The sequence below is a fragment of the Malurus melanocephalus genome, unplaced genomic scaffold (genome assembly GCF_030028575.1).
Source record: "Malurus melanocephalus ecotype Western Australia unplaced genomic scaffold, MMel_1.1 scaffold_411, whole genome shotgun sequence".
Taxonomy (NCBI): Eukaryota; Metazoa; Chordata; class Aves; order Passeriformes; family Maluridae; genus Malurus; species Malurus melanocephalus.
The window spans coordinates 248,635-274,897 of NW_026623643.1; the positions used below are offsets into that span (position 1 = coordinate 248,635).

General features: G+C 61.2%; 4 protein-coding genes across 5 annotated transcripts; 1 reads left to right on the plus strand and 3 right to left on the minus strand.

The window, feature by feature from the left end:
* Nucleotides 1–64: 64 nt before the first annotated feature.
* On the minus strand, nucleotides 65–7,403 carry RETREG3 (reticulophagy regulator family member 3). The gene is made up of 9 exons (XM_057379595.1): nucleotides 7,195–7,403; nucleotides 6,606–6,712; nucleotides 5,415–5,445; nucleotides 4,225–4,351; nucleotides 3,470–3,554; nucleotides 2,918–3,055; nucleotides 2,382–2,461; nucleotides 1,895–2,027; nucleotides 65–1,465 (listed from the first exon to the last, which is right to left on the minus strand). The coding sequence occupies exons 1-9, from the start codon at nucleotides 7,386–7,388 to the stop codon at nucleotides 1,032–1,034; spliced, it is 1,329 nt and encodes a 442-aa protein (XP_057235578.1). The 5' UTR covers nucleotides 7,389–7,403; the 3' UTR covers nucleotides 65–1,031.
* A 160-nt stretch (nucleotides 7,404–7,563) lies between these two features.
* On the plus strand, nucleotides 7,564–14,463 carry TUBG1 (tubulin gamma 1). The gene is made up of 11 exons (XM_057379594.1): nucleotides 7,564–7,719; nucleotides 7,923–8,035; nucleotides 8,555–8,722; nucleotides 8,977–9,045; nucleotides 9,873–9,952; nucleotides 10,532–10,658; nucleotides 11,310–11,396; nucleotides 11,612–11,761; nucleotides 13,031–13,183; nucleotides 13,438–13,599; nucleotides 13,786–14,463. Exons 1-11 carry the CDS (start codon nucleotides 7,671–7,673, stop codon nucleotides 13,981–13,983), a joined length of 1,356 nt encoding a protein of 451 aa, XP_057235577.1. The 5' UTR covers nucleotides 7,564–7,670; the 3' UTR covers nucleotides 13,984–14,463.
* Nucleotides 14,464–15,327: 864 nt separating this feature from the next.
* On the minus strand, nucleotides 15,328–22,229 carry PLEKHH3 (pleckstrin homology, MyTH4 and FERM domain containing H3). 2 transcript variants are annotated; one of them, XM_057379530.1, is made up of 12 exons: nucleotides 21,988–22,229; nucleotides 20,108–20,163; nucleotides 19,354–19,442; nucleotides 19,048–19,242; nucleotides 18,748–18,905; nucleotides 18,496–18,619; nucleotides 18,011–18,308; nucleotides 17,715–17,922; nucleotides 17,345–17,481; nucleotides 17,105–17,225; nucleotides 16,243–16,947; nucleotides 15,328–16,157 (listed from the first exon to the last, which is right to left on the minus strand). In XM_057379530.1, exons 1-12 carry the CDS (start codon nucleotides 22,138–22,140, stop codon nucleotides 15,975–15,977), a joined length of 2,427 nt encoding a protein of 808 aa, XP_057235513.1. In that variant the 5' UTR covers nucleotides 22,141–22,229; the 3' UTR covers nucleotides 15,328–15,974. The 2 variants fall into 2 exon arrangements, with proteins under 2 accessions (XP_057235513.1, XP_057235515.1); XM_057379532.1 differs by lacking the exon at nucleotides 21,988–22,229 and adding an exon at nucleotides 20,461–20,872.
* A 1,845-nt stretch (nucleotides 22,230–24,074) lies between these two features.
* Nucleotides 24,075–25,492, minus strand: CCR10 (C-C motif chemokine receptor 10). The gene has a single exon (XM_057379540.1). The coding sequence runs from the start codon at nucleotides 25,456–25,458 to the stop codon at nucleotides 24,403–24,405; it is 1,056 nt and encodes a 351-aa protein (XP_057235523.1). The 5' UTR covers nucleotides 25,459–25,492; the 3' UTR covers nucleotides 24,075–24,402.
* Between the last annotated feature and the right edge of the window lie 771 nt (nucleotides 25,493–26,263).

Sequence of the window (26,263 nt, forward strand, 5' to 3'; positions counted from 1 at the left end):
AAAAGAATGGGGGCGCTCGGTGGGCAGAGGGGGGTGGCTCGCCCTGGGGTCTGCTGGTTTGTTCACGGGACCGCGGTGGGGACGAGCTCCTCAGTCACCGGCGGTCTGGGCTGCTGTCCTGTTTCCACTGCTGGTCTCTGCCTGCACAAGGCTGGATGAAGCAAAGTGAGCCCAGGGGACACACCACGGCCCTGGCAGCCCTGCTCCATCTCCTCCTTCCTCCATGAAAACTGCCGGGGGGATGCGCAGCCTTGGCCCTGCCCACGGGAACACACTGGAGCAGCACAGGGGTTTCTAGCAAAGTGTTAGTTGGCTGTTAACAAAGGCTGTTAGTTCAGAAAAGCAACACAAGAGCAGGAGCTACACGTGGATGTTCTTGCAGGTGGTCTGATGGTCACAGCAGGTGTCTTATTGCCATTGAGCTCTTACAAAACAGCATCACGAGGAGCTGGAGCTGAGGGAGCAGCCAGTGCAAGGAAAACATTGCGGCTGCACAACATCCACAATGGAGCAAGGGGCTTGGTTCCACCTGGAGTTGGATATTGCTGGGAGAGAAGACTTGGATTTGTGCACATATTAGGAGTGGGGAACAGCTGTCTGAGACAGAACAGCATTGAGTCCCAGACACCACATCTGAGGGGCTCCGTCCTGTTCCCCTGGCTACACCTCAGTGCCAGAACTCAGTGCACAGTTGTCCCTGGCAATGCTGTTGATCCTACTGGACTTCAGAGCTGCAAACAACAGATTTATTGTCCTAGGTGAGAAAGTTTGGAGCAGGCAGCATCCTGTCAGYGCAGGGTGATTGTGGAGCAATCCCATCAATGCCTCTTCCCTACAGATTACCAGTGTCCTTTATTTTAAAATCCAAGCAAGGCTACAGAGTCACAAGTMACAGTGGTGTACCCAGCCAGGACTGGCTGTCACATCACTCAGACTCACAGGAGACGATTGAGACAACTGTGCAAGGCTTTTCCTTCTAGGATTCCCTCCATRATGCGCAATAGAAAACCAGAGGGAAGTGACAGGATGGCTTACTGGCCCCGGGAGCCAGTGGAATCCAACTGGTTCAGCTCGGACTGATCCAGCAGTTCAAAGTCATCCCCTTCAGCATCAGTGTCCAAGTCCAAACTGGCTGCTCTGAGGTGAGTCTTTGCCCCTCTCTGGGGATTGGTGCTGCGTGAAGAGCCTGGCTGAGTGGCTCCYGACAGTGCCAGCTGGATCATGCCCCTGGTGACAAAGCCAGTTATGTTGTTGGTGAGATTCTGCACTGATGGCAGTGTGCCAAATTCCTCCTGCTCRTATGGGAGCTGCAGATCCTCTGTCCCTTGTGAGCGGTACGCCAGGCTSGGGATCCCAATGCTGGTGTCATCTTCGTCATCTATGCCTGTTGCTTCTGGGTTTATGGAAGGGAAGTCAGGCAGATCCCTGGCAAAAGATTCTTCTGGGTCACTGTGACCATCCAGGTCTGGAAGAGGAGAAAGTGCTTTAACTGCCAGCACCCACAGGCCCAGGCAGGAGCTGGGCCAGCACCTCCCATATGGGCAGACTGTCAGGAGCTCACTCTCTTCAACCTCTCTCTCCCCACATCCCAACTGTTCAGATACCACTGACCTCCCAGCTCACTCGCAAGGAAAACCAGTGCCAAACCAGCCACCTGCTAGAGGGGAGCACTTGCACCCACAGACTGGCAGAGTGCTGCTGTCATTCCACTCAAGCACCACAGGAATGAAGGAGGAAGCTTTAGTTCTGAACAAAACAGCTCATCTCCAGCAGCAAGGCTGACATAAAACAGCCTGACTTCCATGACAGGAGGTAACACATCCTCCCTCCAACCTATCACACTGGTGCCTGCTTGGCATTTCACACCTTCYAGAAGCTTCCTGTTTCCTCTCACCTTCTGATCCCTCTGTCAGGGGAGTCTGACCCCTTGAAAGGTTAAACATCCCATTTTCAGTATAGGAAACCTCAGCATCTGAATGCTCTGAGTCAGAGATGGTCAGTTCTTTGGCGACCACGGAGTCATCCAGCTTTGAAATAAAAGATAAAATTGAAAACATCAGTACTAGAAAGCTCATCCCTGTGCCTCAAGACAAAAAAGATGATCCAGGGCCTCCAGGTAAACCTGGCCTTCATGGGAGACTGGTGTCTGAGGCTGATTCACATTTACTGCACAGCCCAGGAGACTGCAGGTTGCATGAGCAGCTCTGGACATCCTTTAGTGGGACAGAATGGGAAATACCTATCTGAGAGRAGAGTGTCCTCATCTGCTCTCCCATAACTCTCAGCTACAGTGTGCTGACACGCAGCCAAATGCTGCATGACCCCACAGTGAGGTTTGTTCTTTCCAGCTGAGCTCTTCCCWCTCCCAGATGCTCCATTACCTTGGGGCAGAATGCAGCCAGCTCCTCTTCACTGTCACTCCCATCGTCCATGGACTCCTGACCAAGGGCCCGGCCACGCACTGTTAGAAACCAGACACAAAGCTGTTACTGCTGCTGTGACAGAGCTCTGTGCAGGGCCAGAAAACCCAAACTGGGCATAACAGAGCACAGCCAGCTCTGTCCCTCAGCAGAGCTGTGATCATTTCAGACTGTGTCTGTGGCAGGTTTTTTACGGAGATGAATGTGTTTAGACCTCCCTTGCACAGTGCCTTTCCTCCTTTTTCAGTAACAGAGAACACACAGTTCTGGCAGAACTGGAGCAGCTCAGTGCTGTGAAAAGCCCACGGCAGCTGCTTCGTAGGAGATGGCTGCAGAGGCAGAGCAGCCTCTCACTCTTCCCAAGGCAGTTCCAAGAATTTGCCATGCCAGACATGCAATTCTACAMCCACCAAGGCTGGAGCCTCTGTTCACAGCCTATTTCAGGTACCAAAGATCAAGATCTGAAACCTTGGGGCTGGAAGCAGCACAGAACTCACGTTGCCTCTCGCGCTGCCTGGCTATCATGTATCCCCGGACGCTGAAATCCAGCCGCTGCAGCGCCGGCTCCAGCCGCAGGTACATGCGCTGGCCCAGCCTGTGGTACACGGCGAGGGGCCACAGCAGGACGAAGAGCACTGCAGTGAGTGGGAATGTGGGTTAGAAGGTTGTTCAGGATGCTGCTTGGCAAACATCCTGCCCGTTTCACAATGCAGCACAACACATGGAGCATGGCAGATCTGAGCACTGACGGCAGTGCTGTGGGAGGCTGTTAGAAGTGATGCCACCACCTCTGCCAATTTAATAAAATTGAGAGGCCAACCTGTTAGTGCTCAGATCTGTGGTTACTTAGCACTCAAACATGTTCTTTCCAGACCAGACTGGAGTCTTGGTCAAGAACCACCACATTCCTGGCAGAATGTATTATTTTAAATTTTAAAGCCATTCACACAAGCTTTCCTTTTGAGGAGAGGAGCCCCCTTCCTCAGACATTCAACACTCACTCGTGGCTTTCCACATGTAAATCTGTATTGGCACAGAGATTTACTTACATAGCATGTATGAGAGCAAGAGCCCAGGGATATACTGGCCCAGGACAGCCAGGAAAGTGAACACTCCACACACTAGAAGGCAAAACTGAAGACATGGAAGACAGTGAGTTTCCAGGGTTAAGAAGCAGGTTCACTCATTTCTTGACCGCCTGTCTGCAAATTTTGTAGAGTGAAGCCTTCAGAGTGTCCAACCACCTGCTTCAGTGTGGCCACAGACACAGGGATGTTTGCTCTCAGACCACAGACAGCTGAGGCCTCCTGCCTCACGGAAAGAGGAGCTTCCCAAAGCAGCRACACCAAAAGCAAGGAAGAGGTTAAACAAAAGAGCTCTTCAAGGTGAAGAGGACAAGGACAGTATCACTATGCTACAGGTTACTCTTTCCACAAACTCAAAAAAATCAGAAAGAAAAAGCTTGACATACTTTTTCAAACTTTTAAAACCCAGTGAGGAGACGAGTCTGACAGACACTTGAAAAGCCTCCTCCTACAGAAGGAGCAGCCATGCTCTCAWTTCAGTGGKGCAATCCACACAATGACATTCACTTTCTCCTCCCTCCTCCACAACCTGATTATTCTGCCTGTGCTTTCCATKCTTCCCCACCAYCTAAYAGGCACAATCTTGTGGGAGACCTCYCATGRCAACCTCCCATCCAGGAACRTGTTCRGCCAGTGCTGGATGCCAGCACAGGAGGATCCTTGTGGTCAGCAGAGGCTCCACACCAAACAGGTTATTTCTGAAGTCTGTACATTCTTACCTTGCCAGGATTTTGCCTCTTGAAAACGAAGAGATTACTTAAGAAGTTGGTGCCAGTCACCCATCCTTCAGCCAAATGATGACAGAGCTCTGGCACTCCGAGCAGCCGAGGGTGRACATATCCCCAACTGCAGTGAAGGCAGAATTTGGGAACAGATATTGCTGCATCAGTGTCAGTGTTGAAGTCCCCTGTTACAAATAATTCCTTCTGTTCCCACCCAGCATGGAACTCTATAGAGATGAAGGACACCTGCCCTCCAAGCAGAGCCCTGCCCAAAGCAGTTCATCTACAGCCCCTCTAGCAGCATTCCAGTGCTCCCACAGCAGCTGAGGAGCAAGAATTTCAGTCAGCAGCCTCAACTAATTTCCATGCTGCTGGAGGGAGTGCGTCGTGCAGAGGCAAATGAAGTGAATCYGTTTATTTATTCTGTGTTTATCTGGTCAACTGCAGCCTCCAAGTGTTCAGCATGAGGTCTAGAAGCAGCCTTGTACCTCGCTTCATACTCAGTTACTCTGGAGGCCTTGAACTGGTCAGTTTTGTTAGTGCTGCTTAACTGCTAGTCACGAGTACCTGAAGGTTAGAAAGAGCAATTCCTTTCGTGCTTGGGCCTCTTAAAAAAAAAAAAAAAAAAGAATAAAGACAATTGTCCTTTGGCACCAGCTCAGGTGATTTAATCCAGCACAGCCTGGCAGTGGCAGCAGGAAGGTGTGTCCAGAGAGGCAAGTGTTTGAGGTGTTGCCTCACTGCTCACATTTCTCAACCCATTATTAATGCTGCAGTCAGATCCTAACTATGCAGGAACAACTGCTGGAACAAGCCTGTTAAATATTCCCTATCAAGTCTCAGAAGACTTCATTAATTCCCACAGAAATGCTGTTTTCCTGCTACTGGAGGCCCATACAAGAGGAATTGCTCTTAAAGCAGCAAATCTAACTTCAGGGGGCAGGGAATCAAGCAAGCATATCTGGAGGCTGTTGTGAAGGCAGAGTATAATAAAATGGCTTGGGCAAGTCAAAAACTTCTCAGAACCACTGCACCTGAGTCTCCATCTGCCCTCCATGGAGCAGCTCCCAGCTCCCTCCTCCCTTCACCCCCTCCTCACCCAAAGGAGCTGACATCCCAAGCATGTGCACGTAACAACACAGTATCACAGCAAAGTATCACAGCAGAGGAGTCAATTAGTTTCCTACCTCTCATTGTCTAATTCATCAGGTCTTGCCACTAAAATATTAAGAACAGACACTAMATTAGTTGCAAGGAATTTGCCATGGGAATGCTTAGYTCTTGGGATTTAAGTAAAGCTTTAAAGAGCTGGGGAACACCTGGAAAAGACATTAACTGTAATTACAGGATGGAGATGCATCACTCCATAACAAATCCTGAGTGTGTACGTGTTACAGTACAGGACTGGGAGAGTCTCTCTGTTGCTCCTTGGTATTTGTTGGACACTAGAGGCTGCCCACTTCCCTCTCYCCCACTCCCTGCACACATCAGCTGGGGAAGAGGAACAGCCTGCAGGCTGGAGGCATCAGGGATTTAAGTCATTTGATACTTTCTCACCCAGGCTGGGACTTGAAAAGTGACCAAGGGCTGTACCAGCCACCCTGAGAGATCAAACCAGAGAGGTGAGGGAGCTGGACTGACACAGTCTCCTAAGAAGGAGCCTGAGCCAAGTTTTGATACCGAGGAAAGCTTTAATGTCTTCCCAGGAACCACAGAAAACATGGACTGAAGCAGAAAGCTGGGWGCTGAACTTGCTGGTTAGTCAGGGAACCAGCCCTGGGAACATGCAGACCCTCACACTGCTCCAAACCTAACCTGTCCATGCAAAGCCAAGGGACCCCGAGCTGCTCAGAATGGGGATGTTCATCAGTGTATTAATGTCACAAAGGAGGGACAACTGCTTTGGTTACTGAAAGCTGAAAACTAACTTCATTAACAGCCGTTCAGATGCCTCTTCTGCCAAAGAAATCTCTGATCAACAGCAAGGCTGGGACTTGTCTTCGTCCTAAACTGGATTTTTATGGATTCTGAGGAGTAATTCAGACAAGTTCCATTTATGCTTCRATTTCTCACTCTGGTACTGAATGCTCAGAAAGTGAATCACTGTCTCAAACCTGCACTAGGTCACGTACACCCTGTGGTTAAGGATTATAAGACAAATACCAGTGTCACAAGCACAAAAAGGACTTATGTTTACACAGGTTAGAATATTCCAGCTCCAGGAAAAGCATRCCTGCAGTACTCTTGCTGGCTTCTAGATCCTCAAAGCAAAAGGCCCAGGTTTTTAAAATTTAACTGCAGGCAGTGCAGAGCCTATACTTGTGGGCCTGGAAATGGGGCTTGATTTGCTGCTATGAGCTCAAAATGCTGCAACTTACCACCAATTTCTGGCCAGATTTTGTGCTTCCACTGGTCTACACACACTACTACTATGAGGGTAGATGCAATCAGGAAGAGCAAACGAAGGGAAGTCAGAGCAAAAAACCTGTGGGGAAGAAAMMAWWSRRKTKGKWMYKGSCMRRWYYKSRKTGAGACGCAAAGGGGTAACACAGACCAACCTAAAACCAGTCAGAGGAAAAACTCAGCACCTGGAAAAACTCAGTCACCACCCAATGTGCCCCGGGGGCAGCTGCCGGGTGACCCTGGTGTGCGCGTGTCAATTCACCCGGGACAGCTCTGCTGTACAGCTCCCGTCCCAGCCAAGCTGCCCTCCTTGTACTGCCACAGAGCAGGTTGGATTTTCCCGGTTAGTGTAATGCTCTCAGATACAAGAAGAGCAAGCGGACGGGAACGCGGCTGCAGCAGACCGACCCAGCGTTCCCAGGTCTCTCCTGTCCGGAACGGGACACGGACCAAACCCGCGGCCCCTCAAGGACCGTTCCTTCCCGGGAGCAGCTCCCCCGCGCCCCCCGCAGCCCCGGCGATCGGAGCTCGGTCCCGGTCCCGGTCCCAGCCCCCGCCGCTCACCAGAACAGGCCGTGCACCGCCACCCAGCACAGCGCGCTGCGGCCCGGCCTCTCCCACACCAGCGCGGCCTGCACGGCGCCCAGCAGCGGCTCGTAGGGTCCGAGGCGGCAGCGCAGTGCCGCGCTCAGCGCCTGCACCCGCCGCTGCCGCTCGCCGGGCCCGGGTCCGGGCCCCGCCGCCACCGCCGCCGCCATCGCTCCCTCACGGCGTCAACATCCGCCGGCCCGCCGCGCGCGCGCGCCCGCCGCAGGCATGGCGGCCCCCGGTTAGAGCACCGCCACCCTGGGCACCGCCATCTTGGCGCAGGCGCAGGCCGCACCTCCTGCCGGGACGCATGCGCGTTGCCAGGGTGCTGCCCCGGAAGTGAGCAGTGCGCAGGCGCAGTGCCGTTGGCGCCGGCGGGAGACGCGGCGGTACCGGAGTCGGGCGGGGCGCCGGAGAGGAGAGGAGCGGAGCGGAGCGGAGCCTCGGCCGCGATGCCGCGGGAGATCATCACCCTGCAGCTGGGCCAGTGCGGCAACCAGAGTGAGCGCGCCGCGGCCGCGGTKGGCCCGGGGGAGCGCGCACCGGGCGGGGTCGGGATGCTGAGGGGGGGRTGCTRGTTARCGGGGCCTGGCGGGACGGGGCGGGYCTTCAGGGCGGTGGGGCGGGGCCTGCGGACCGGGAGGAACCGGGACGGTCCGGGCCCTGCCCCGCTCCCCGGCCCGTCTGACCGCGCCTCCTCACAGTCGGGTTCGAGTTCTGGAAGCAGCTCTGCGCCGAGCACGGCATCAGCCCCGAGGGCATCGTGGAAGAGTTCGCCACCGAGGGCACCGACCGCAAGGACGTCTTCTTTTACCAGGTACTGGCGGCCCCAGGCCKTGGAGTGGGCACACCGCGCGAAGCGTGCCTCCCCGGTCCCCGCGGGGCTCCGTGCCCGGGCGGGTGCAGCAGCCGGGCTGTCTGTGCCCGTGTAGCCCTCTCCACAGCCCCGCGGGGACAGGGACGGGTGGGTGGGCGCTGACAGAGCAGGTTGGAGCGGCAACTCAGCCCAGGCTCCTGTTTATAGCCCGCTCCGGGCTGCCGCCTGCGCTSCCGGTCTGTGAGTGGAGCGCTGTGGAGGCGGAGCAGAGGCACGAGGCTGTGGCTGCCATAGATAGTGTCTTATGTAAGCACCAAGAGTCCCCCCCTCGCACGCTGGGAGTGCTCTGGGACACACAGACGCTGCATTGGGGTTGGGCTGCACAGGACCAGCCTCTCTCCCTCCCTCCTCCCCCTCACCATGTGGGGCTCACCTGCACTCAGGGGGTGACTCACGCTTTCAGAGTRGAAGTGGCATCAAGCTGCAGCAGCAACAAGATCCTCTTTGCTCCCGTTGTAGGCAGATGATGAGCACTACATCCCACGGGCCGTGCTGCTGGACCTGGAGCCCCGTGTCATCCACTCCATCCTCAACTCCCCTTATGCCAACCTTTACAACCCAGAGAACATCTACCTGTCCGAGCATGGAGGGGGAGCTGGGAACAACTGGGCCAGTGGCTTCTCGCAGGTACCAGCTCTRGTGCTGCTGGGTAAGACATAGGGCAGCTCATCAGGCATGGAGCTTTGTCATGGCTCCCTCATGTCAGCTCAGTCCCAGTTTCTGAAGAACACCTTGTCACTGGCAGGGACTGATGCCTGGCATGCTGGCCACAGGGGCACAGGACTRCACTGCCAGTCTGACTTGGCTTCATGCTGAGCTTGAGCAGCTCTGCTCCATGTTCTCTGGGAAAGGAACWAAACCAGTCCTGCTCTTTCTTGCAGGGAGAAAAGATCCATGAAGATATTTTTGACATAATAGACAGAGAGGCTGATGGGAGTGACAGTTTGGAAGTAAGTAAACGAGGGATTTGGATCCGGTGGCCCTGCCTGGTGTTTTCCTAGCCAGGTTGCTCCTTGCAAGATTGAGTTCAACACTCTAGTGGGCACAGACTTGCTTGGTGTGCTCCTAGGAGTGAGCACAGAGCATGCAGAGAGGGGATCTAGGGACAGGAGGTCTGTCCATYCCTACTCCACCTACCAGCCTGCCATGGAACTTCTTTCACTGTTTGCTTGTGGGGCATTTTTCTTTACACTGTGCATGTGAACCTGTACCCTGTGTGCAGACAGACAGGGCTGCTGGGTGTTCATGTCAGGCTGTCACATGGCAGCAGGGGAAGGGAGAATGTCACATTAAACAAGCTGMTAGGGGATTCACGTGCCTGCTGTGGAGCTGAGCCAGTGGGAGCTGTCCTGGAGTCAGGGAGTGGGAGCTTGGTATCAGTCATTCTAGAAGGAGGGAGTGGTGTAGAGAACCTAGGAAAGGGCTGAGAACGTGCACCTCCATTTCCTGTGATGKACTGGACCCTGGAGGTGACATTGGAGCTGTTCTGAATTGTGTTGTGGGTGGGAAGAATCCTGAACGCTCCCAAGCAGCTGTTGCACTTTGTGGGGTGTGCAGAGATGGAGATCCCACTGTGTGGGCAGGACTGGCCTGAGGAGCTGTGGYTGCTGCTGGGGTCTGCAGGAGCTGGGGTCAGTCTGTGCTGTGTCTGTGCTCCCAGATGCCACAGGGAGCTCTGGCCTTGTCCTGGCACGTCTCTGCTGGTGGTGGTGAGGGTGAMACATTGTCTGCTTGCTCTGGGGCTGAGCTTCACCTTCAGCCTTCTGCTTGCTTCCAGGGGTTTGTGCTTTGCCACTCCATCGCTGGTGGAACGGGCTCTGGGCTGGGCTCGTACCTTCTGGAGAGATTGAATGACAGGTGAGCACAGCTCCATCCCCTTCCCACACCGCAGTCAGTGCCTGGCCCAGCCTGGGCACCCTGCCTGGAGAGCGCTGACTCAGAGCCACCACCCCCACCCAAACACTGCCTTGTGCAATCCCTGGCRTGCTGCCAGTGGAGAGACAGCTCCTGATAGGCCCGGGGACTTCAAAGGCTCTAAAACTGGACTTGTTCTGTCCAAGCTCTGTCTTCCCTYGACCATTGTTATCAGGCAGCTGTCTGTGGACACCCTGACAGTGCAGGGGAGGGTGGGAGGCTCTGGCTGAAGGCTGTAGCTGCCATCCTGGCCTGTTTCAGCTTGCATCCTCTTGAAAAGACTTGTAAGCAGCTGCTTAATCAGCCTGTGGATGGCTCAGCCTCCCTGTAGCTCCTCTGGCAGCTCCTGTGCTGCTGGGGTAGGCATTGCTGGGACACATTCTCTCCCTCCCTGGGAGCCACTCTGGCTGCAGCTCTGGTGACTCACCCCATCCTGAGCCCTGGAGACTGCTAAGGCAGCTTGTGGGAGGGGAGAGCACAGCTTGGCAGTGTTAACCCTTGAGATGCTGCACTTCTCACCAGGTATCCCAAGAAACTGGTGGAGACCTACTCGGTGTTCCCAAACCAGGATGAAATGAGTGATGTTGTAGTGCAGCCATACAACTCYCTGCTGACACTGAAGAGGCTGACTCAGAACGCTGACTGTGTGGTAAGAGGCCAATCCTGGGGTCCCCAGAGCTCAGAGTTGCAGTCCATACCGAGGGCAGTGCCATGTGCCTGCGAGCCCCAGGTGCAGCAATGAGTGCACCCCAACAGAAGGGCCAAGCAGATGTGGCCTCATTGGTGCTAACCCCTGCAAAGCTGCCTGGCATTTCTGCCTCGGATCCAGCAGATCTTCCCAAGGCAGTGAGGACTGGCTGTGCTTCCTCTGTGTAGCTGTGGTGCAGCCTSTRYCTGAACTCAATCCCYGTGTCATTTGCAGYWCCCACACTATTCCCAKCCAGGCAGCACCTTCAGCCTGCACCCGGTCAGGTGTGACTGAGCCGCTGCTCAATCCCCACAGCTGATCCCTGCATGTGGCAGCAGAGGAGCAGTTGGAGCTGCTGAACTGACACTGCTGTGCAGTGCTGGCCCAGGGCAGAGCTCTTTGGGAGAGCAGGGGGAGCACAGCCAGGAGGGAGGGAAGAGGTTCCATTGACGGTRTCAGTTACACGCCACACGAGTCAGCTTTGTGGTTTCTGGTGTCTGCCACTTGTGCAGAGGGCTCAGTGCTGGACCACCAGTGCCTTGGGACACGTGGCCAGGACTGCCCTTCCTTGACTGCCTCGGGGCACTTCATGGAGCTGGGTTTCTCCTGCAGGTGGTTCTGGACAACACAGCCTTGAATCGGATCGCGACAGACCGGCTGCACATTCAGAACCCATCGTTCTCACAGATCAACCAGCTGGTGAGAAGGACTCTTCCCTCAGGAGAAGCCAGCATGGGGTTTCCCAGCTGTGTTCAGTTCAGTCTGAACCTGCTTCATGTGCTGGGCTTAGGGATGGGCAGCCTGAAGCTATGAGCAAGGGTGCCCTTCAAGGCACCCCAACTTCCCCTGGTATGTCTGTGTGAGGCAGATTTTGACACTCTGCCACCCTCTGCTCACCCTGTCCTCTCCCCTAGGTCTCCACCATCATGTCTGCCAGCACCACCACGCTCAGGTATCCTGGGTACATGAACAACGACCTCATCGGGCTGATCGCCTCCCTGATCCCCACGCCCCGGCTGCACTTCCTCATGACAGGCTACACACCACTCACCACTGACCAGTCGGTAAGGCAGCCTCAGGTGATCCTTCCCATCCCCACDGGCACAGAAGCTGCCACACTCACCTTGTCAGCCCTGTCTCGGTGTGAGCTGTCACTGCATGCCCCAAATCCCAGGCCCATGTACTCATACCACGTGACAGCCGTGTGTGCAATGAATCAGATGTGAGCAGGCAGTTGTGCTTGTGCCAGGCTACCTGCTGCATGCATCAGGGTGGCTGTTGAAATCATYGGGGTCAGGACTGGCAAAAGCCACCCTTAGCAGGGATCAGAGCAAGGCCAGGATAACAGCCCTGCCAGTCCTGCTGCCCCCAAGAACCATCGACCTAGGTCCAGACACTAGTGCTCGTTGTCACTGACAGTGGGTTCCAGGTGTCAGCTTCTTCCTGAAGCTCAGTCTGTGTCTGAGAGGGATTTGCCACCCTACAGCACTTCAAGCACTGCTGCTTGCTTTTCGCTCGTCCCTAGCAGTATATCCCCCATTCCCCTGGTGCAAACAGGGCAGTTCTGTTCCGGGCAGTGCTCACCTGCACTGGCCCACCACGGCCCAGCAGGAACTAACAGCTGTTCTTCTCCTCTCCCTGTGTGCATTTCCTCAGGATGTTTCTCAGAGAAGCAAATCTGAAAAACTGCTGGCTCTGAAAAGGGTATCAGTGTGTGGATCTGTCCTCTGAGAGAGGAGTGTGAGCAGGGCTCAGCCAATGGCTCAACCAGTGCAGGAGGGGGCTGCCACCTCACCCAGCTGTCCCTGCTGTGGGCAGTCTGGGTGCTGGCCCTGGCTGTGGGCTCCCTGGCCAGTAGCAGTGGGGCAAAGCTCCAACAGTGCTCAGGGAGGGCAGTGGCCAGTCTGCCCATGGCTCAGAGCTGGGTAGGGTGGGGAGGGGATGCAGTGGGGAACAACTCCTTTCTTGTTGAACCCCCACTGCTCTCTGCCTGGCAGTGGGACAAGACCCATGTTTGACAGCAACAACATGAAACAGGTCCCTGTCCCTCTGTTCTCAGCTGAGTTTCACCCCCAGCMTCTGCTGTGCTGTGGGAGTGGGGCCAGACAGCCCCCATGCTGGAGCCTCCACTGACACTCCATTTCTTGGYCTGGCTGTGCCTGTTGTGTGGTGTTGAGATTGCCCTGTCCTGCATGTGGCTTTGCATGTGGCTCCATCCCTGGGGTGAGGGCATCTCTGTGCAGCTGCCCCCTGCTCCTGTGTGTGTGTAGCAGGCAGCAGGAGGGCAGGGACTTGTCCACCTGCTCCTTCTGACTCATGGCTGGCCTGTGCAGGTGGCCAGCGTGAGGAAAACCACAGTCCTGGATGTGATGAGAAGGTTGCTGCAGCCTAAAAAYGTGATGGTGTCCACAGGGAGAGACAGGCAGACCAACCACTGCTACATCGCCATCCTCAACATCATCCAGGGYGAGGTGGATCCTACACAGGTGAGTTCCCATGGCTGTTCAGGTGCTGATGGCTGTGATGCAGCCYGGGGAAGAGCACAGTCACTCTGCAGGATCCTGGGATGAGACTAKGCAGTGCCTGAGAGCTAACTTCAGATTGCTCCTGTCTGGGCTCTGTCCTCATGGAAAGGCTGTGGTCATGCTGAAATCCACCTTCCTGTTGCTGTGCCTGCGTCTGCTGCAGCCAAGCTATTTGTCCCTCACTCTGCTGCCCCTTGCTATTCTCATCCCACCAGGTTCACAAGAGTCTGCAACGGATCCGGGAGAGGAAATTGGCCAACTTCATTCCCTGGGGCCCTGCCAGCATCCAGGTGGCTTTGTCCCGCAAGTCCCCTTACCTGCCGTCGGCTCACCGCGTCAGCGGGCTCATGATGGCAAACCACACCAACATCTCCTCGGTGAGTGCCTTCCCTCACCGTGCCAGACCCTGTGTCTTTTCAGTCTGGGCCCATCATGGCCAGGGACAGGGTGGGTGGCTCTCAGCAAGGCTCAGGTCTGGTCCAGGGTCCCATCAGCCTGCTGGCCTTCTCTCGGGAAGGGTCCCTGGGGAGCTGTGGCCCCCCTGACCCTGYGCTGCTCCCCAGCTGTTCGAGCGGACGTGCCGGCAGTACGACAAACTGCGCAAGCGCGAGGCCTTCCTGGAGCAGTTCCGCAAGGAGGACATCTTCAAGGACAACTTCGACGAGCTGGACAACTCCCGGGAGATCGTGCAGCAGCTGATCGATGAGTATCACGCMGCCACACGCCCCGATTACATCTCCTGGGGCACGCAGGAACAGTGAGTGTCCTGCCAGGAGACAGGAAGGTCCCGTGGCCRCCCCCACGCACGCCGGCAGGGTCCGTCCCCGCCGTGCCCACGTTTCTCACCCCTCGGCGTGGCAGAGGCCTGGTGCTGGCCGCACCCACCTCCACCGACGGGGAGCGACACTGCGCCTGCAGCCCCTCGGCGGGGCACAGCCCCTGCCCCACCATGTGCCCTGGCCCAGGACAGGACTGGGGCAGCTGTGCGCTATGCTGGGAGGGAACCTCTGCCTGTGGTTGTCAGGAGGAGGAGGAGGAGAGTGACCCTGAGGCTGGGAACGGGCCTGGCCCCCCGAGTTGGGTGCACACGACCCCCGTGGCAAAAGGCTCCGTGTGGCTGAGCTAGTCCTTGCCCTGGGCAGGAGCCTTGTTCCCCCTTGGTCAAATCAGGCCAGGGGCACGGGGCTGTATCTATATTTTTGTAGGTTATTTTGCTTTAATAAAGGCTGTTCCTGCACTGATGCTGCCTTCATGTCCCGATTGAACAGCCAGGCAGGGAAGCCAGCATCTACAGAGACTGGGCTGGTGCTTGCTGTGTCTGGCCAGCCAGCCAGACCTGTTGCACTGGGGTGTGCAGGGACAGTTGTGCTGCTGCAGGGCAGCGCCACGGGGCCCAGGCAGCACTGGGCAGCTGCTGCAGCAGAGCCAGAAATACTGGCAGGACCTGCCAGCACAGCTGACCAGGGCTGAGACCGGCACCGCCCTGCCCACGGAGCACACGGCACCCACATGGGTGTTCCACAGCAGAGAGGCCCCATGGGGTGGGCCAGGAGGGGCTGGGGGTGCCCTCACCACTCGGGATCCAAGGCAGGGGACAGCACCACCAGGAAGGACGTGGGCTTGAGGCTGTACAGTCAGGGGATACAGACACACAGGAGCTCTGGTCCTGCCCTGTGGGAGCTGGGCTGTGGGCTGGGGACAAGGGGCACTGCTGGCACTGTCCCAAACCCAGGCAGCCCAAGGTGAAAATTATCATTTTCCTCTTACCCTGTGGGGCACAGAGCAGGAGACTAAAAATAGAGCCACCATGGCGGCATGGGCTCCCACGCCCTCTTTGGCAGCAGCCCCCGCGGCTGGGGCAGTTCCCCCCGCCGGGGCAGCCAGTGCCAGGGGCTGCCGGGGAGCTGGAGCTGCCTGTGCTCTTGGTGAAATGCCAAAGGTTGCCTGGCAGTGACCAGAGGGACAGCAGTCCCTGCCCCCAAGGACATGCTGTGCTGCTGCTCCTCCCCGCTGCCTGTCCCAGGCCCYGCTGCCCTTGCTGCCCCAGGGATCTGACTGTCCCAGCCCCCTGCTGCCGACCCACGCTCCAGGACAGGAGGCCCAGCCTTTCCTTTGTGCATTTATTTAGAAAAACAACGAACCAACCCCCCCCCATCCCAAGACAAAACTGACAAACTACAGAGGCAACACTGAGGGGCTGAGCCCCAACCGTACCAGCTGCCACTCCACCACCCACCCCTGTGACATAAGCCTGGCCACAGGGCCACTGCAGAGCCCAGCCACTTGTCCAGGAGGAGCCCACGGGTGCCCGGGGCAGTTTGGCCTAAAGCCGCCCGCAGCTTTCCAGAAGGGGTGGGTGCAGYGGACGGACAGACAGACAGACGATGGCACAGCACTGCTGCCTGCTCCCCTCTGCTCTGGGCAAAGACCCCRCAGGGCACGAGCAGAGTGGCCAGGCAACACAAGTGCTGGAGGCAAAGGCACCAGGGTATAGGGGACGGGGACAGGCCTGGGGGCAGTGTGGCTGGCTGCCCGCCAGGGAAAGTGCTGGGAGACGTGGGGCGCGCAGGCGTCTCAAAATAAATTAAGGGATTAGCCAGAAAGGCAATGGCAGTGGGGGGAGCACGACCCCCTGGCCCCCTGCTCTGTGGAGYAGCTGGGGCCAGCACAGACCTGCCACTCGCTGCCGGGCTGGCTGCCCTCCCACGCCAGCCATCAGAGCACCTGCGTGGCCACACTGGCYGCTGCTGGGCTAGCTGTGGGATGAACCCACTGATGGCTGGCGCTGCCAGGGCCCGGCCACAGGGCAGAGCCTCTGGGGCAGCACAGCGGGCTCTGGGGCGGGGGCACTGGTGGGAGGGTCCGGGGGCCGGGGCAGCCGCTGGGCTCCTGCAGAGGCGAGGTACGTGTTGAGGAGCTGGGCGATCTCATCCACCTGCAGGTAGAGCGGGTACAGGGGGTCAGTGTGGGGGCACCCTTGGGGGAATGGGAGGGTGGAGGGATGGGGGGCAGTCCCTTACCTGGGAGGTCTCAAAGAGCAGGTCTCGATCCTCCACGGACAGGCGGAAGGTGCTGCTGTCAGAGGCGCCAAAGGAGGAGATGCGGCCGTAGCAAAAGCTGTCCAARGGCTCGGGCTCCCCGGGTTTGTAGAGCGAGACAGCCTTGGCCCCGATGCCCAGCCACAGGCGCTGGGGCCCCGAGCCCAGCGGGGACAGCGGCGGCAGGGCTGCCCACGGCCAGGGCTGCTCCTGCACCGCGTCCAGCCGCGGCCTCACCACGTGCAGGTCCACATCGAAGAGCGTGGAGCCGAAACCGGGCCACTCCCGCACCAAGGCCACGTAGGCGGCCATGGCCTCGGGCCGGCCCATGCCCTGCAGCAGCTTCCACTTCTCCACAATGGCAGCCATGGTGCTGGCCCCCTCCTCACGCAGGCGGCCCCGCAGGCGCTGGTCCCGCTCCGCCCGCTGCTTGGCCAGCGCCTGACCCCAGAGCCCGCCGGCCAGCAGCCCCGCACGCAGCCGGGCCCCCCGGCACTTGGAGGGGGGCTGGTGGGGCGGGGGYGGCAAGCGGGCGTGCAGGACGTGGGGCGGGAAGAGCTCCTCCAGGCGCGGGAAGGGYGCGTGGGTGGAGAAGTCGCTGTTGAGGCTCTGCAGGCGCAGGGCCGCCAGTGTCTGCAGCGTCTCCTCTGATGTGGGCACGTAGCCCCGCAGCACCATCTCGTGCGCCTGCGGGAGAGCGGGGTGAGCTGGCGTGGCATGGCGTGGCGTGGCCACCACGGTGTGGAGAGCACGGCCACCACGGTGTGGAGAGCACGGCCACCATGGTGTGGAGAGCACGGCCACCATGGTGTGGAGAGCATGGCCACCCCACTGTGCCACTCACCTGCTCAAAGAGGAGGGCAAACTCCAGGCTGTCCCGTGGGACATTGTCCGTGTCCAGGAAGCCGTAGTGCTTGAAGCAGAGCCGGCATGGTGGGTCCTGCTCCCGGTCCTCTCCAGCCAGGCTGCAGCAGACAAGACCGGCTCCATCAGCTTGTGGACGTGTCCCACACTGTCCCTCCCCTCCCACCCGTGGCCCCCCAGCCCCTCCCCTCCACAGGCAGCAGAACAGGAGGATATTTACTTTTCAAACCTGGTGAGGACATCAGCCAGCAGTGTGGCACTGCCCACTGGCTGCTCCCGTCGCCGGGACTGCTCGTAGAGCGCGAAGAGGTTGGGGCTCTGGGACAGCCCCAGGCGTGACACAAGCTCCTGGGCCACCTGGGCGAGACAAAGGCAACCGATGGTGACCACGTGTCCTTGGCCACGGCACTCAGGGCTGCAAAGGGACACAGACACGTCATGGTGGGCAAAGGCAGACAGTCCTTGGCCCCCCTCTACTATGGCTCAGCTGTGAGAGACSCATAAGAGCTGCTCACCTGCTGTGGCACACTGCCCACCCAGCCCTGTGTGCCCAAACATTCCCCCTGTCTGGTACAGCCACAACCCCTCACCTCCTCGGCTGTGGTGTGGGAACTGATGGCCACGCTGCAGGCGGGTGCCCCAGGGCAGTGCACCGTGCAGATCATCTCCTGCCGCTGCATCAGCACCAGGATCTCCTCCAGGGAGGGCACACACTCCCGCCCCTTTGTCTTTCYCAGCGCCTCCCGGATGAAGCAGGCRTACTTGGCCATCTCCGAGGCAGGGAAACGCTTCTCCGTCCTGCAAGAAATGCCATGAGAGTCACGGTGGTGCTGATCTGAAGAGCGCCTGGCACTCAGCGAGCTCCCTGATGGCAGCTGGCACTCACCTGTCCAGGTGGAAGCGCAGGAAGCGCAGGACAGGCGGGGAGGGCAGGAAGGTGCAGCTCATGCAGGTGAGGAGCTGCCAGTAGTGCAGGTCGCCCTGCCCGCCTGGCGCCGGCGGCTCCGTAGTCTGCTTCACCAGCTGGCAGTAGATCTCATCCACCAGCGGYGGCAGGTCCAGGCAGGTCTGCAGGACACCCTGCATCAGCGGCACCGGGTCCCGCTCCGACTCCAGCTGCTGCAGCGAGTTGAAGAGCTTCACYGCCTCGTCACGCAGCGTTGTGTAGCCACGGGGGCCGGGGGCTGCGGGATGGGATCGGGGTTAACGGCCTCGTGGTCTTCCCCAGGCCCCTCCTGCCAGCAGCTGGGCACTGTCCTCACAGCCAGGGCYAGCCAGGCCACAGCCCGGTGCCCASCTGCCCCGCACASWGTCCAGCCCAGCCATCACTGYCACCAGGATGCAGTTCTGTGCCCCCCGCCCGCCCCTCACCGCTTTGGTCCAGGCTGCCATAGGGGAAGGGCAGCAGGGGAGCRTAGAGGGGACCGCTGGTGTAGCGCAGGATGGGGTTGCAGCGATAGATCTGCTCCAGCACCTCAGGGCTGTCTCGATGCTCCTGTGGGGACAAAGTGACAGCAGCAGCTGCAGAGGTCACTTGGCCAAGTGACCAGGCCTTCCCTGGGGCATGCAAGGGCCAAATGTCCATCCCAGTGCTGGCTACGAGCACGGGCAGCCCGGGCTCACCTCCACATCACGCATGAGCAGCTGGGTGGGTGTCTGGACGGGCGCTTTGCTGTCGATGACCTTCTGCACGGCGCACACCCAGCGCACGGCCTCGTTCAGGTGCTCCGTGTACAGGCGGTAGCAATGCTTCCTGCCAAACACYGTCACACTCCAGTAGCCTGCGAGGGACAGAACCACTCACCCACTGTCCACCAGCCCCCCAAAGGGCCAGGCTGGCTCAGCAAAGCTCCCTCCTCTGGATGGAAGAGCCCCTCAGGGCTGGGAGGGTGACACAGGGCACAAGGGGCATGGTCACCTCACCCGTCTCCTTGTAGAGCTGCTTGTCCGGCCAGAGCACGGAGCAGAGGCTGGTSAGCACCAGGGAGCCCAGCCTCCTGGCCCCTTTTTCATTGCTGCTGTAGTAGTCCAGAGAGTCCGGTGTCAGCACAAACCAGTACTTCCGAGGACGGATCCAGGGGGTCTTCATGCAGCCCCGCATCTCCCGCTGCAGCCAGCCTGGGAAGGGGAAAACTCAGCCCCTGCTGACGGCACCATCCACCCCACCGGCTGCTCGGCACAGGGAAGGGTGTGCCCAGGGCTGCCCATCCCTCTGGGGCACAATCCCACCTTTCACCAGAGCGTCGGGGTCATCCTCCACYGGCCCTGGGCCCTTCTCCACGATGAGGCTGCGCATCTCCTCCGCAACAAGCAGGGACCTGAGGACAACGTGGGGCTGAGCTTGGGTGCCCATGGSTGTCTCCCACAGCCCTTGAGCAGGGAGCTGGTCTGGGGGTTGGGGTGAGCCGGGTCCCAAGGGGCTCAGGGCACCCCACAGCCCTGTGGTGGGAACACAGCAGAGGCATTGGGTGCAAATGACCCCGGCTAAAAATAAGCTGTTTGCAGTCTTGGCCCTGCCAAGGAATTCGGAAAATGAACAACCAGGAAGGAATGTTGGCAGCAGCGTCAGTACTGCGAGTACAGGGAGCGAGCAGGCCCCTGCKCCTCAGCACCCCATCTTCCTCTGCACCGACCACCCCAGGGCACAGCCTCTGCTGATGGACACAGCCTGGCACTGCCTCCTGGCACAGGAGGAGTCATGCACAGCCCCACTGGCTGAGCCTGAGGCAGTCAAACCCTCCGGCACGGCASAGGGATGGAGACATGCCTGAGGATGCGCCAGGGACAGGGACAAGCGCGGCAGTCCCGCCTCTGCCACTCCCTGCTCTCCCCGGCAGGGCAGCACAGCCTGGTGCTGGTTCTGTGGGCAGGATGGTTCGGTGCCCACCAGCACCAGGACACCCTCCCATGGACGGTGGGACATGCCAGTCCCCCAGCACCACGCACAGGACACAACGCAGACGAGAGGCAGGGGATCACTCACCTCTCTGAGCCACTGCTGCTGCGGGTGGGCTGGCTCAGGCTCACCTCCAGGGATCCCTGGGCAGGAAAGAGAYGTCTCAGCCCCACGGGCATTAGCTGGCAGCACTGACCATCACCCCCATGACTGCATGCCTCCTCCTCATCAACCCAGCTTTGGGCCCAGAAAGACAGGCTCCCATYCTGCTGCCATGGGGCAGAAGAGCCCCCAAGGCCAAGGCTGGAGCCAGGGCTGCAGCTGGGGCAGCCCGGGAGCGGGGGCAGCCGGCGGGCGCGCTGGCCGTGTGTCCTCAGCTGACCCGGCTGGCTGAATACCGTGCAGAATTGCACAAGGTCAGTGCTGAGTAATACGCTTACGGCACAAAGTCCCATTGTAATGGGGCCGCTGACTTCCTGCCCGCGGCGGTGGGACGCAGCGCTGGGAAGTCCCTGGCCCTGCAGCAGGAGCGGGTCAGTTCCTCCTCACGCAGCACAAGTTGACATGGACAGGGCCCCTCACGTGATGAGCCTGGCACACACGCCGGGACACGAGGCAGAGCCCAGGCACAGGCAGGCACCGGGACGGGCAGGGCGCCCGGCAGAGTGGGGTGCGGGGACGTGGAAGCACCGGCAGCGCCGTCCTGGGAGATGCACGGGAGCTCCTGCCAGCTGCAGCCCAACGGGGCAGCCAGAGGCACGACAGGCCGGAGCACGCAACGCCAAGAAAAAGAGACAGATGCTAAAAATAGTGCCGGGGAGGGGGGAGCCGCCGCAGGTATGGTTGTGCTGCRGGGCAGGGCTGTGCACCGCTGACCTGTGGCATTAAGGCCACCTGTCACATACTGCTTGTAGCCGTGCACGGGGCCAACACCTCCAGACACCGTCTCACTGCCGGCATGGGGGCAGTGCCCAGTTTCTCGTGGGCAGTCCAGAGGAGGCAGCGGTGGCCGCCGGCTCCTTCTCAGGGATATAAATAAACAGCAGAGGAGCTGCGGCGGCAGGGCCAGGGGAGCTGCTCCCACGCTCCCACAAAGGCACTGCGGGCTTCCAAGGACCCCCTGGCCACAGCAAAGGGCTCTCAGGGGAGCTGGCGTCACCARCCACCCACGCCAGCCCGGAGCCAGTGTGGCCCATGGGATGCGGGAAGCCCAAAGACGGTTCCTGACACAGCCGTGCCCTTGGCACTGCCACCAGTTCCCAGAGGGCCCAGCTCCAGCCCTGTCACTGTCCCCACGTCCCATGGGGCTGGCAGTACTGGGAAACGGGACCTGCTGCTATGGGACCGACAGAGTCGGGGGCTCAGGGTCGCCCCCAGCYCCGTGCAGCCAGGGCCGTGCTGCAGCCCCCGCGGTGGCCAGGGGAGAGGGGTCACAGCAAGCAGGACCAGGCTGTCACCATCCACTGCGTTCCGCGAGTCCGGGTTCCCCCGGTTCCCCCCGGTTCCCCCCGCACCCCGTGCTATCAGCCGTCGCACACGCAGCCCGGCCGGAGGAAGCACCGGTTTCCGCCGCTCCGTTTCCCCGCAGAGAGGAAGCAGCCGGAGCGGGGCAGATCCAGGCCCGCTCTCGGCGCCCGGCACGTGCTCCCGGTTCAGCCCCGGCCCGCTCCGSCGGGGCACTCCGGGGCCGCTCCGCGCACCGGGGCAGGTCCGGTGGGGGTCGGGCACGGGAACCCCGCGGGCCCTGTCCGAAGGAGCGGGCAGCGCCCAGCTCCGGCTGCACCCGGCCGGCAGCAACTCCCGCGACGGCCGATCCCTCCCCGCGGGCCCGGGACCCGGGAGCCTTCCCCGGGCTGCGGCTCGCCCGCACCCGCCCGAACCACCCACCCCWGCGCCCTGCGGGACCACCCGGGCGGCGGCGCCGGTGCTCGTCCCGGTGGCCATGCCAGAGCCGGTGCCGGCCCCACCTGGTCTCCCTGGGCRCGGAGCTCGAAGGACGCCTCCTCCTCCTCTTCGGCCTCGCCGTCCGCCTCCCGCTCCGCCTCGCCGTAGTCCCGCCGCAGCAGCGTGAAGCCCCGCCGACAGCACAGCAGCCACCACAGCCCGCCCGGGAACGGCATCGCCCCGCCGGCACCGACGGGACGGCACCGGGACGCGACGGGACCGGCCCGCCGCCCGCCCGCCCCGCGCACCGGCYGCCGGCCCCGCCGCCGCCCCGGGCGGGCCGGGCTGCGCGTCACCGGCCGCCGCCAATCGCCGCGCTCGGCCCGGGGCGGAGCCGCTGCCCGGGGCGGCGGGGCCGCCGCTGCGTCAGCTACGGGGCGGGGGCAGCGCGGAGCCGGGCGGTGTTAGGGCCGGTGCTCACGGAGCCGCCGCCGGCGGGGCGCTGCGGGCACCCCCGGTACCTGACGGGGCTCTGTCACTGAGCRCTGCCCGCACCCGGTGTGGGCACCGGCACCGGGTACGGGTCCCTGCCCTGCCCCGCGGCACCCGCATCATGTGCTGCCCTGGTTCCTGCGTACGCCAGCACTGGCGCCCGTCCCGGGATGGCGACTCAGCCCGGTGTGGTGCCAGGAGTGTGCCAGCGGGCTGCACCGTGGGCTCTGCGCTTGGGCAGGAGGGCACCGCGGGCAGGGGGACACCCTGGCCGGGCAGGAGGACACCGCGGGCAGGAGGGCACCCTGTGCAGGAGGACACCACGGGCAGGGGGACACCGCGGGCAGGAGGGCACCCTGTGCAGGAGGACACCACGGGCAGGAGGGCTCCGCGGGCAGGAGGACACCACGGGCAGGAGAGCACCCTGGCCGGGCAGGAGGGCAGAGGACACCATGGCCGGGCAGGCCTGTCCTGCAGGCCCTCACAGCGCCTTTCAACAAAGGAGCTGGCAGAAGGCGTTCATGGTGGGGTCACACCCGATGCCGCTGCTCTGTGGTTCAGCTCAGCCTGGGCTCTGTGGCACCCTCGAGCCGTGGTGCCCTGGTCCCATACCTGAAGCCCCCGGAGTTCAGGCTCTGGCTTTGCCACAGCCGCTGGGTCATGGCCGTCTCTGGGTGCCGGGATGCGCAGGCAGGAAGCGCCGGCTGCCAGTTCCTCTCCCACGCAGCATGTGCCGGATTGTGCCTGGGGCTGACCCGGCGTGGGGCCGGCTGTGCGGCCAGGGCACTCACGGCCATCGAGCAGAGCCCACCAGAAGTGGGGGCAGTACTCACTGCCCAGAAGCAAGACCACCCAAGGCTGGGTGGGCACCGGGGACAGCTGTGCTGTCTGGACAAGAACTGCTCGAATCTGGCCCGTGATCCCCACCGAGGGCTGCGGGGGACGGAGGCCCATCACCCCGCCTTGTGGCTGCTGAGTCAGCARTAACCTGTTTCTGGCCCAGCCGTAGGTGAAGCTTCTGGAATGGCTTCTTCCAGTCGAGCCCTGGGCTAATCCCAGGCAGAGCAGGGGGTGAACAGGAAGGAGCCTCCAGCCCCCGCAGGACCGGGAGGTGTTTCTCTGCCGCACTTGGAGACTCCACGAGCAGCTGCACCAGAGCCAAGCCCTGCGCTGCTCTCGGCGCTCTGGAGCGCTTCTTTASCCAGCCCTGGCGAGTGGGACCGCACGGCCCCGGCGCTGCCGGCCCATGGCACATTGTGCCAGCCCGCGGGACATGTGTCACTCGCCATGTCCCAGCCCGTGGTCATGTGTTGGTCGCCACGTGTCCGGGCCGGCCCCTGCCCAGCACCCCACTGCCGGGGAGCCTCCGGGCCGGGATGCGCCAGGCAGAGGAGCTCATGGGGGAAGGAAGGAGGGGAGAGAAACGTCCCTCTGCCCCCGCCCGCAGGGGCAGGGCCAAAGGAGGGATTTTCCGGCGATCTCTGCTGTCCCCAGACCGGGGCTCCCTGTCCTTCCAGCCGCTGGGACGAGCAGAGAGCGGCCAGGAAACGCGAGGTTCTGCTGCCTCCTGCAGGCATCGCCCGCCAGTGCCGGTGGCCACGGAACCGCCCCCAACCCCACAAACCCCCCCGGGGCAGCACCGCCCCGGACAGAAACTGCGCTCAGTCCCACAGGGACTCGTTCGGGGTTTATTGTGAGAGAAGGAACCAGCTGTWGCAGCCACCGACCCGGCTCAGCTGCACCGTACGGACCCCCAGAGCACGTTTAGCATTGCATATCCCCCCCCGAAACACGCGTGACACTGCGGGGACCCCAGCGCGGCGTGTCGCCGGGCAGTGAAGGCACTCGCAGGGCACACAAGCGCTGCGGGGCTGCTCTTCGCTCTGCCCACGCGTGTGCAGGCGGATTGTCTGCTGCTTGCTCACTGTGGCAGCTCCCTGCACGGACGGGGCTGTCCCCGGGGAGCCGCAGAGGGGCCGAACCCCAGGGCGCTGGTCACCGTGCTCCTACTCCACGACGACCAGGGAAGTGGAGAGCGATGTCCGGCGGCGGGGAGTGCGGCAGCCGAGGCAGCGCGGCTCCAGGCAGCCCACGCAGCCGGCRTCGCTGGCCAGCAGCCACAGCTCCCGGCGGAAGCGCTGCCCGAGGAAGGCGTAGAGCAGCGGGTTGAGGCAGCAGCGCAGGTACGCCAGCCCGCCGGTGACCAGCAGCGCCAAATCCTTGCGGCGGCTCTCGGCACAGCTCATCTCCCAGACGGTCAGCAGCTCGGCCGCGTCCAGCACCACCATCAGGCTGTGGGGCAGCTGCAGGACCACAAACGCCACCACCAGGGCCAGCAGAACTCGCAGCGCCCGCTGGGGCTGGGCACCGCGGGATGCCAGCAGCGTCCTCGCCACAGCCGCGTAGCAGCTGGCCATCACCAGGAAGGGCACCACGAAGCCGAACACCACCTGCACCAGGTTGGTGGCTCCCCGCGCTGCCCGTGAGACCCCCCGGGGGAAAACTACGCGGCAGATGCGGAGATCCTGGTGCTGCTCCGCCTGGCTGTAGATGAACTGGGGCAGGGCTAGCAGCGTGGCCAGCAGCCAGGCCAGCCCCGCCGTCAGCCAGCCGTGGCGGCGAGCCCGCGGGCGCAGGCGGCAGGCAACGGTCACCCGCACGATGGCCACGTAGCGATCCACGCTGATGCAGGYGAGGAAGAAGAAGCCGCTGTAGAAGTTGAGGGCGTAGAAGCCCTGCAGTGCCCTGCAGGCGGCTGTGTCCCGGGACCAGCCCTGCAGAGTGTCGGTGATGGCGAAGGGCAGCGTCAGGAGCAGCAGGAGGTCGGACACGGCGAGGTGCAGGAGGCAGACGTCGGTGATGCTGTGTGCCTGGCGGTAGCGGATGTGTGTGAGCAGCACCAGCCCGTTTCCCACCGTGCCCAGCAGCGAGAGCAGCAGGTAGAAGGCAGGCTGGAAGGTGCGGGCGAAGCCCTGTATTGCCTGCTTCTCACAGAGCTCGGGCAGCAAGCCGGACTCGCCCGAATACCCGTCCTCCCAGGAGTAGAAGTCAGTGGTGGCCATCAGCTCTGTGGGGTCGGGGCTGGGCGTCACCTGCTCAGGGGGAAGATGGGTGAGGAGGGCTCGGCAGCGGTGCAGAACCACACCCAGCCCTTCTCCACCCAGCCCCGCCGCTGGGAGCCCCGGTGTGCGGCAGCCGCCGGTCCCCGGCCCCACGTGCGGGGCTGTTTCCGTCTCACACCCTTCCCGCAGCAGCGGGACGTTCCCCGTGCTCAGTCATTGCAAGAGCGACCGCACGCTTCCCGAGCAGCCGCCTGCAGTGCAGAGCTGATGGAGGGACATGGCCCCAGCCACGGTGTCCCCAGCGCTGCACCGTGTCCCACAAAGTGACCCCGCACCTGTCCGGGCAGCTGCTCTGGTGTCCGCTGGGCTCAGCACCCAGCCTATGGCCCCAGCCACGCCGGGCAGTCGAGCTTTGGGGCTCCACACCAACATCCCCAGGAGCCCACAGCACTCACCCACCCATGCACTGCCCTGGGGACCCCAGTGTGAGCACAGCCTTGCACTGCCTGGTCCTGCTCCCAGACGGGAGGTCCTGGGACATCCTGCTGCCTCACACGGGTTGCAGGAAGCTGAGCAGAGTGCTCCCAGCTCCCAGGTGCTCAGCCCTGCTCTGGAGCAGCAGGACAGTGCTGCAGCCTGGTATTGGTCAGTTGGAACCCCACTGCCCTGGAGATCAGCATCTGGCATTGCTCTGACTCAGAGTAGCTTCCCAACAGCAATTTCACTCTGGCTGCTGTCAGCAAGCYCAGGCAGCCGGGCCTGAGTCCCCCAGCTGCTCTGGGGCCACAGGTGGAATCTGAACCCT